At 31.9% G+C, this 11,239-nt stretch overlaps 1 protein-coding gene across 1 annotated transcript in view; it reads left to right on the top strand.

Moving 5' to 3' along the window:
- Positions 1–9,256: 9,256 nt before the first annotated feature.
- Positions 9,257–11,239, top strand: part of LOC117169669 (T-box transcription factor TBX1-B-like) — a 94,616-nt gene continuing 92,633 nt past the window's right edge. Inside the window, exon 1 of the mRNA XM_033356154.1 lies at positions 9,257–10,862. Within this exon, the coding sequence (XP_033212045.1) occupies positions 10,649–10,862 (214 nt within the window). The 5' untranslated portion in view covers positions 9,257–10,648. The remainder of the gene's footprint in view (positions 10,863–11,239) is intronic.

Genomic DNA, 11,239 nt, shown 5'->3' with positions numbered 1-11,239 from the left:
CTTGATAAGCGTCCTTCAAAAGAATAGTTCTAGTAGCACATTCGATGAGTTTCGCTATATGCAATACCACCACTCTGCAAAACATGAATTTAAAAAAATGGCATGTACATCAGCTTCACTTGAATTGCACACTCGACGAGCTTTTTATGTCACATATCAGCAAGTAAATTGTTTGAATGAAAAGGCAGATATTTTAAATCCTCTTATGTTTGGTTATGAAATGAAGGATGAGACATTGATACCTAAAAAATACACATATTGCTACCGCCTCCAGACGATTTCGTTATGTGTTATAATTGCAAAGCTTGTATAAGTGAGAAATCTTGTCCATGTGTAAAATATAAAGCTAAATGCATTTCTTTTTGTGCATGTCAGAAAGACAAAAAATGTAGAAATAAATATACATAATCTACTGTAAAATATACTTGTGTAAATAAATATTTGAGCATAATTTATATAACATTCGGCAAGTTCTACAATACCTGAAGAGAACATAGAAAACCTAACCATGAAAAATGACAATATATTTGAGCGGTGCAACGCGAGGTGCAACCCTGCGCAGTAAAAAGAGCACTATTGTTGATCGTAAAAAAAGCAACTTCCAGAGAGCTGCGCTAATGGAAATCTATGTCAATTTGTAGAGTAAGTTTCAAAGAATACCTACGTTTTTGAAATTTTCAAAAATGTTCAGTAGATCAAAAGTAATCAACGCTGAAAGTTAGTAAAAAACGTCAAATTTTCGACCTTTAAAAATTTATATCTTTTGAAATATACATTTTACGAAAATTTTACTACAGACCTTTTCTTCTTAAAATGAGCCATATTTTCTAAAAAAAATTTGTCCGAATCGAAAAAACGACGTTTTCATAATTTGTTCAAACAATTGCAATTTAAACAATGTTGTACGCATTTTTCGAAAAATTAAGTTGTGGATTCGGATTCAGGGGCTCAAAATACATAAGAATAGAGGGTTTTCAGCTTTGGCGGTCTTAGTGCATACGGGATCATACCCAGCCCCCGGACTAAATGTTTGAAGTAAGTAAATTGAACCTTTTTTAGATTATTATTCTATTATGTGAAAGAGATTTCAACGTTTCTTAGTCAAACTCTAATATTTTTGAAGCTGATTTTATTTTATAAATTCTAGCAAGCATTTTCAAATTGTATTTTTTTTCTCAAATGGTTGATTTGACATCCTAGCTATATCAATATAAAATTGTAAAATCTGTTACAGTGATCAACTGTATGTACTCGGACCTCTTAAGAATCTGTTGGTATTTTTCAAGTCGCTCAATAGCAAAGCCTTCTGCCATATTACAAAATTATTTTTGATCAAAAACATTTTTTTAATACATAGCTCTCCATCTCTTTTTCTCCCTAAACGATACATGCTGCATATCATTTACCATCCTTACCTATTATTGTATCCCCTCTTTGTCAAAATATTCTAGAACCTTCTACATTATAATTCACACGTGCGGATATAATTTTTTAACATCGCAAAAATGTAGTGCATCATTGAAAATAACCTTGAAGTTCTTTGCGAAGAAATTGCGCAGTAGAAATTTGATGTTATTAGTTATAGAAGATTTAGCATTATAGAAAAAATTTTAACTCTGAATTAAATCATCCTTAATTTTCTATAGACTGTATTATATAATGGCCTTAGTGGATGATTGAAAGTTCAAATATTTTATTATATTAATTTATTGCATTTTAAAACTTTTAGTTTAAATCTTTAACATTTAAAAGGTAAAAAACTAACCTTTCTAAATGAGAGCTGAAAAGCGAGCATATATCTGTGGATAAAAAAGCATGCGACTTCAGCTCGAATATCGTTTCATGACACAAGGAGCGATAAGCTTCGGGCAGTGTAATCTTGGTATTACTAAACGTCCATGAAAGGTCTCGAATTAAATTCGTGCTGTCTATAATCTCTCTCTCGAGTCTTGAAATTGTTTTCAGTATTTTGTTACATATACCTCGTCCAGAAGTTGACGGACCTCGCAAGTAAAAAGAAGTGATCTCTCTATAGAACGATAGCATAGGATAATGAAATGTGTGCAGCCTCAGACTGCTGATGTATTAATGCTTCTGCTGTTATCTCTGGTACTCGCTCACTACTTGATACTAGAATAAAGCGACAAGCATCCCTGAGGATATGATCTACCATAAGAAATGATTCTTTATCCCTTTCTTACCTTCAATTAACTTTATAGAAATACTTTTTTAATTTTAATTATTTTTCCTCGAAGATTCTAGACTGCAGAAACATGTTTTTCACAGGCAGAAACTTTTAGTTAAACCATCATCTATCAGGAATTTTCAAATCAAATTAATAAGCAAAACAGGATGCCATTCGTAGCTCTCCATATAAAATTTCACCTATACACCTGCATCTTTTGTGCATTTACCAAACGTCTTATCTGTCAGGAAGCAATAAATCATCCTTGTTTTTCTCATTTAACCTTGACACATGCACATGATAACCTTGAACCTGTTTTCATGAATTTGGCTACAGACTATTGCGTAATCGTGACGTCATCAGGATCCTTCGAGAAAGACCTCAAAGCTGAGCACGGACACGAACCCTTTTTTTCAGAAAATTTAGCACGGACACGAACCACTACAGGTTGAAGCTTCTCGATGCTGGTAAGGTAGGAATCGTGGGCCAGAACCCGCCCTGTACATCTACTGATAAGGTTATTTCTTAGCTCCAAAAGAGATTTTTAAAATGCTGATGTACTCTAGAACTATGGCGGAGGCACTCAGAACTCGAAAAAATGTCCATATTTTTAATAGTTGGGGTTTATATACCAAAGGAAATGTTTAGCGATATTTGCTATTTGAATATTTATAATTGATATAGTCGATTACGATTTGGGGAAATCATGTACATATAAAAATTATTGTTAGCGTACTTTCGAAACTTTACAATTAGATATGAAAACTTAGTATCTTGGGAACAAGAATTGGTATATTTAACAGCAAAGATTGATACTTTATGTATTATAACGCATATAATAAAAATTGTTAACGGTACATGGAATAAAAATTCTTGAGGCGAACGAGTGAATCGAGAATATATTAAACTCAAAGAAAGTGTACGCTTGGATTAGGTCAAACGTTTAGTTAGAAGAGTTACACATTTAGTTACGCATGTAAATTATTCTCGTAAAGCAGGAATTTGGACAAAATTGCGAAGTTCGACAGTTTATTATTTTCGACAGATTATGTATAATTCTATTATCTTCAGATTAGAAAAAAATTTAGATGTTATAGAAATATATTAACTCACAGTAGCCAATTTTTCGTCTGGTATCGCGAAAATGAATTTCCCTGAAATCCATGTAATGCATTTGGAGGTCAAGTTTGTTTTTTTTTATCGCGTTTCTTGATATTTCAATATAGTTATTGCCTACAATCGAAACAAATGTAAATTATTATTACTGCATCATAAACTCCATTTATATTAACAATCGCGCACATTTTAAGTGGAAAAAAGCGTTTAATTGTCCAAAGTAAATCTCAAATGTCACTGCTCCTGATTAGACCGTCGCCATTTTATTTCGCTGCTCCCATAATGCACCGGCGCTCTTCCGATAATTGCTTCAGACACCTATTCTTAATATCCCTATTATAGCTATACTTATTAGGGGTTTGACTATACGATATCCCTGGTATATGGAAAATGGTCAAGGTTATTCATTTTCGCTGATCCAGGGATTTTTTAAATTCCTTCGTTCGTTTTCAGCTAAATGTTTGGCTATAATAAGGAATAATATCCCTGTCACAGCTCATTTTTTTACCGTGTATTATTAAATAATATAAAAGCAATTACAGAAATTCATATTTTAAGGTACATAACTTAATAAAAACATTCTATAAATTAATATAGTCAATAAGAAAGTGAAAAGAAACGAGAGATATTTTTATTTTCTCTAATAGACGCTAACAGAAATTGTAATCTTCAGTTGAGGAAATTGCAAAACACTATATCAAAAAATCCGAATAGCTCCGATAATCTGACGAGGTTAGCCGAATCCGCCGAATGTTCCTCATTCGTCATGTTAAGCGATGGGTGGCTCCCCTTGCGGCTAAACAACAGAATTAAATGCAGTATCAAAACAACGGATTTGAAACATTGCAGAATTCATGTTTTTTATTCTAAGCAAAATTGTGGTAAAATGGATGCGAAATATTGCAGAAAACGAATATCTAAGTTTAGTGTAGTTGACTGTGAAAGCAAATCCTCGGACGATAGTGTTATTTTACACAGACTATCTAATATACCCGATATTTGTGTCCAATGGATTAAGAGTATGAGCATAACCAACAAACCTGGACCTAATACTTTTGTATGTAACAAGCATTTCAAAAAGGAGGACTATTTACCAAGTGAGAAAATAATAATGCTTACATAAGTGATGATTATAATGTTTAAAAATGAGGCACAGATAGATCATTTATTGCTTTTTTCTAGCAAACAACGGAAGGTTAAAAAAAATAGCTGTTCCATCAACTATGAATAATCAATCCATGTTAAACTGTAAAAAATCAAAGTTTATTCCAAATGTGTTGCTTAAAAACACTACTCGTAAAAAGTAATAAGTATTTACTTTCTATTACAATTTCCCTGACAGAACGAAGGAACCGAATGGAGTCTCTACAAACTATCCGTAAAGACCCCATTGGGTTCCTTTTTAAAAAACTTTTAAAAAACAGCAAGATCAACTTTTAAACTGTTGAAATTCGGATTCTACGTTAAATTTTCTATTGGAAATTCACGGAGTAATCGCAATACTTTTTTTTGCAGCGGTAAAAAGTTAAAAAAAATATAAGACGTATAACGCCTGTTGACCGCTACCCACAGCCGATGCGTTTGAAGTGTAGCAGTCAACAGGCGTTATACGTCTTATATTTTTTTTTAAATTTTTACCGTTGCAAAAAAACCTAATGCGATTATTCCGTGACTTTCTATAGGGAATTTAACGTAGAATCCGAATTTTAAAAATCTAAAAGCTGATTTAGCTGTTTTTTCGAGTTTTTAAAAAAGGAACCGAATGGGGACTCAATGAGGTTTTGACGGGTCCTTTTAGAGGCTCCATTCAGTTCCTTCGGTCCGCCAGAGACTATTATTTATTTACATAGTGCTTATGTTTTATTACGATCACATTTCTTCATTGATATAGTCAACATAACTTTTCTATACAACTATTATTTACTATCGTAAATATAGTATAGTATTATATATACTAAAAATACTATCTAAAGTGAATTTTTCATCGTAGGGTACTTTAACAATAGCACAGGTATCATCGAATGATGAGTATACAACCAAATCACAGCTCCTCAAGTTAGTGACGAACATGCCCAACTGAACCTGGCAATAATAACCTGGTTGCTTACGTTTCAAGTAGTACACTCACTCCGAATCTTTGGCAATCCAATATAATCCATCTAGTACTTCATTCGCTGTCTTTTCTTGTCCTTTAACTGGGCATTTTATTTCTAGTGTGTGACTATCAACAACTTAGACATGACATTTTATCATTTAATTGACCTGAATTCCCTTAAGCAGTATATTTACTACAAAATTTTGATAGGAGCTGAAACTTAATTTAATTGACATACATTTTTATTTTATTTTTAAGTTAACAAACATTAAATTTATTTAAGTAGATAAAAAATGTGAACGAATTGGGTGTTCCGGCCACAAGTAGGGGCTAAAATCTAAATTAAAAATTAAACATTATTAAATTTATAAAGAATTATTATCATTTTTTTAAATTATAAGTGAAACAAAAAAGGAGAACCTTAGACTTTTCGAGCGTGATTTTCGTCTCTCTCTCTCTCTCTCTCTCTCTCTCTCTTACACACACACACACACACACACTTATTCTTCTATCTATAGGTTCGGAAATCGAAGCTTGAGTATGAATCCTCCTAGAAATAATCTATTGGACACGATTAATAACGATTAAGAGTAATCAAAAGTTGTATCGGTTTAAATTGTTGCTAATTGTGTCAATTGTTCCCAATCGAATAGCATTGAGTAAATGCACTTGCCTGCAATACGCCCTCTGCAGTTTTCGTTTGTAACACACATGACGCAATTGAAAACGATTGGAAATATTATAGAAGTTCAGATGGCGTCAGTATTTTGAAACTCAAACTAAATAAATTATAGGTAAATCATTAAATTTTTAGTAGAAAAACTTATCCAATCCTTTTAAGTTTCTTGCAGTATAAAAATTTTGAATTTATAAATAAGTTTGATTTAAAATTCTTGAAAATTCTAGTTTTTAATATTTAAAATATTAAATTAAAAATTGCTAAAATAATTTGGTTTGCAAATATTTTTATTTTAAAGGTTTGAAATTATTAATTGCTTAGTATTAGATTCATTTAGGTTTCATTAGGTTCAAAATTGAATTGAATGCGTGCGGAATTTATCGCAACAAATGGTTTTCCTCCCATAAGCACAGAATTTTTTTTATATTCTCTCCTTCCTGAAACATTGTGATTAATGGCCATATATTTCTGTAATTTTGGACAAATTTTTTATTTAATAGTCTGAAAAAAAGTTTACTTTTGGTCTTTATATCCAGTTGTTATTCTCATAATTTCATCAAATCGTATGTAAACGTATGGTCGTTTTTCGACATTTTAACATATCAAACAATAAGAGTTTAATTTTAAATTTACGAATTGTTTTAAAGTTTGAGTTTGAAATGCTAAAATTTATAAATTATTTAGTTTAAATGTAAGCAGTTTAGAAACCTGAATTTTAAAATGCTATTTTTGAAGTCTTCATTTTTACTAGTTCAAATCAAATCGAAACATGATTAAAAATGTATATTATTCATACTTAAATTTCATAAAGCATAATTTTAAATTAAACAAAGTTAAAGGCTTCTGAATCCATAATGTACAATTTCAAATGCTTTATTTATAAAAGAGCTTTTAGAAGGCTTGTCATTTTTACATATATTAATGAACGTTTGAACTCGAAATCGCTGTTTGAAATGTTTTAATTAAATATTTAGAACGCTCAGTGATCAGAAAACTTCCACTTCGATTGGTTTAATTTGCAATTTAGTCTGAAATATTTCAAATAACAAAATTTTCAGCTTCAAAAACTTAAAATTTGAATTTTATTGACTGGTGTAAAATTTGGTTAACCAGGAAATTATTCCAGATTTTTTCTTGTCAATCATTAGTGGTAAAGGGGAAGTCATAATCTAAGGATTACCAAATATAATTTCACCGACATTGATGTAAATTCACTGTTCAATTCAGAAAGAATTTTGTCCATCATTTTCACTACTTATATTTCAATAAAATATAAATTTAGAAAGTTAAATTAATAAAAACTTTTTTATTATAAGATGAATTTATGTGTTAATAATTGCAAGTAATTAAAAATTCAGACCTCTTTCTGACGAGAAAATATTTTATCTTTAATATTAATTTTTAATTGTTCAATTTTATCCAATTAATAACAGCTTGACATTTTTAAATAATACTTTAATCGATTTTCTGAAGTTTCACGTTTCTATATTATTCGCTTACTTTTTTTAAATCTTAACCGATTTTAAAACTTATAACCATTTATAAAAATTGTCACTAAAATAAACAATCCAAGAGCGCATAATAAAAAATAACAATTTTTCTTCATTATTAAAAAATCAACTTTTTATTTGTATCATGTATCTGATTTTATATTTTTAACATAAAATACTATTAGCACATTTTTTTCGTAGCACCCAGAACAAGTGCTGCATCACGTGGCGAATTCCAAGTACCCGATTGGAAACAATTGGAAATGCAAAATGCTTAATCGTTGCCAATCGTTTTGGTACAATTAAGAAACACGATGCGGAACGATTGAGATATTAGTTATATTGTTTCTTATCGATATCAATTGATTATTTCTAGAAGGAAATCACGAAGTTATCACATCTGTACTTTAACTAAACTGAAACAATAAAAAAAATTATTGTTTATTTTTTGGAAATTTCGGCCCCTTTCCGTGGCTTCAGCACTTAATCTTTTTAACACATTTTTGTATTTATATTCAAAATTAATTAGTTATTTAATCAAATTGAATTAAGTTTATGAAATTAGGTTTTAGCCCCTAACCGTGTTTGAAATGTCTTGTATTATTACTAGCAAAATTTGCCAAATTTACAAAAAAACAAAAAAGTTTTGGAAACTAGAAGCTATGATGGAATTTAGGTCACTTAAATTATAAAATGTCAAGTCTAAGGCGGAACTAATTCAAACTATGAAAATAATTAATTGTTAATTAAGTAATGTTCATTATATGTTGTATTATTTTTAAAAACACAATGTAAAAAAAGTATTTGTCACATAGATATTGAAATTACTAATTGAAGGTACTAATTAAACTTCACCTGTTTAAAACTTTTTTCAGTACAATTAGGAATCACTTAAAAGTTTGTAATAAGCTAAACGTAAATAGACACTGGATATAATAAATAACATCTTTGGATCACAAAAATTTGAAATCAGGCAGGTCTGCACTTCTGGCAGAATTTCTTAGCGACGAAATATGTTGTTCTCTAGGTAAAATTAAGTGACACGTATTTATATGATTTAAGAAAAAAACGAATTTTCCCAGCAATTTTAAGTATTTTAATTTTAACCTTTTTCTCGTTCTTTGGATTTTTAGAAATACATGCCATTAAAAATGTTATGTGATAAGGTCAAAAATACCCCCCTTCCACACATAACGTACCGAAACGAAACCCCTTTCTCCCTTTTTAATGTTACGTAATATGAGAACGCTCCCTAAATGGTATCCTACATAATGCCGTACGTAAGGTGAAACCTCAAATTTTAAAATGATTTAATTTAATTCTGTGAAGTATAAATGATTAAAATTTATATCAAAAAACAATCCGTTTAACTAAAAGTGAATTCGAAGCAATACTCTCCTTTCATAGTCAAATAGTTACATATTCACTCAAATTCTGTTTCTCTAAGCTCCGCCTTCGAAGCCTAGAGAAACCAGATATTTGTGTACCAGTCTGGGGTGCATCCCGCATCCAGATCCGGGTGTAGGTGTCGATCGTAGGAGGTTCTCTCAGAAACTCCTCCTTCGAAACACTCCAACTCCCTAACCAACAACTTGTCCCTCCACTCTCAATCCGATTGAGCCGAATTCTTTCCACATTTCCGCACGCGTCGAAGTAGAGGGCAACCGGCAAAGAAACTAAGAAAGAGAGAGAGAGAGAGAGAGAAATGCTTGAGAATCTCACATCTTGAAACCTCTATTCGCAACAGAGGAAAAGGAAGGAAGAGAGAAAACGAGATGAACAGCCTAAAAGGGAGGAAGCGTGACAAAAAGAGGTAGTAGGGCAAAAGGAGAAAGAGGAGAACAAGGGTAAGGAAGAAGAAGCACACTTCAGATCCAGAACACGAGACAGGAATACTGAAGCTCTCAGAAGGAAAAAGACACACTCAGAGTCTTAAGCAAAAGAGGGATTCTGTCGATTTGGGAGTGGGACGAAAAAATTCTGAGGGATAGAAGGAGAGAGAATGATGGACTGATGATAAGATCGGCAGTTTCTCGCGTGGAGCACGTCTGCCCTGCACGCGCTCTTATCCGTTTCGTTGTACTCTTTACTTCACTTCTTTTCTCGATTACTTCAAACCCTGTCAGCATCCCGACGTTGAGGTGAAGACGGCTCCTGTTGGCAATCTAGACGACCGCGACGATGCCCAGAATTGTCAGATATTCGGTCAAGATCACCCGTCAGTTTGAAATAGGGAGTCCTGACATCAAGTGACTTCATTCTGGAAAAAAATTGCTTTACCTACTTCTTCCTTGAATCACGGACAAGGGATGTGAAGATAAAAGGAGCTGGTTTTTGTTGATGTTTACTTGATGGTGCATAAATGAAACTTTCTGTATACTTCAGTTAACAATTTTTTATTTTTGTGTTGGTTCTTCTTGCGGTGTTGGATTAAACCTACCTTATAGTAATATTAAAGAGATATTATTAGACGGGTATTAATATTTATAGTAAGAGTGAGTTAAAATCTTTATCATCTACAAGTTTGATGAACTACAGAAATCTTGAACCTTGATGATGTTCATGTTGTTGGATAATCATTGCAGGATTGAATGATTCGATCATTTTTGGTAATCGTTTAGTGCTGGTCGAAAAGGTTGACCTAAGACGTTGTCGATAATGTATCCTGAGTGATCAATAATCGTGACTATCTATATACAAGTATGAACATTAAGAATCTTGAACCAATTTGAGGTAAATACCCTTGTTGGATTACCTTCATCGGAACTACGTGATTTCGAATAGCAGAGTGATAGTGATTTACAAACTCAGTCAGCTGCATATTCGCAGGTCTGGGGTATGTGTTTGATATCTATTGATCAGAACTGATTAATAAAAATTTGAAAAATAAGATATTGGCGGAATTGAATGACCAAAGTGATAAAGAAGTTTATAGTTATCAAAGTGAAAAAAAAGTTATATTTCGGTGAACATTGTTATTGAATGTGTCAATCTATTGTGTCATACTTGGGACCAGGAAGAGCCAAGAGAGTAGGGTATTCTTATGAAGTGATATCGTTTTTTTTTTTTTTAATAAGAGATTCATGATTCATCCAAAGGCAGAGGGTATGACGTGCGCTCTCGATGATAGATTCTTTGTGAATCCTCTTCAATCTCGAGGACTCACGATCGACAGGATGCAGCAGCAACAGCATGATCAACGAAACGAGGTGTCGGTGGATTGCTGCTATCAGCAATGGACCACACATCATCATCAGCAGCTGCCGCCGGTTCCTTCACCCATGCAACAGATGGAAGGTGAGCAAGAGATAAGAAACAATTTATGCGACTGTCCCCATATAGGGCTAAACACTTGGAATACAAAAATTCGGGATCTATTTACAAATTATACAATTCATTAATTATTAGTAATAATTGTTAAAAATTCAAAACCAATTTGAATACATAAGATCATAATTTAATAATAGAAGAAATATTTTACTGGATCGGACAAACAATGATCGAAAATAGTTTTATTTTATAGCCGCTTTTGGATTGTTTTGATTAACCTGTAGAAAAATGTACATCTCCACAAATTATTTTAACAATCATTTTATTTGCAGTAGTTCGATCCTACAAAGAAGGTTTTTTTATCAATATTTCATACTAAAGAAGATTCTTATAAATAATCCTAA

The sequence above is a fragment of the Belonocnema kinseyi genome, chromosome 3 (assembly GCF_010883055.1).
Source record: "Belonocnema kinseyi isolate 2016_QV_RU_SX_M_011 chromosome 3, B_treatae_v1, whole genome shotgun sequence".
NCBI lineage: Eukaryota > Metazoa > Arthropoda > Insecta > Hymenoptera > Cynipidae > Belonocnema > Belonocnema kinseyi.
This window is presented reverse-complemented; position numbering and strand designations above follow the sequence as displayed.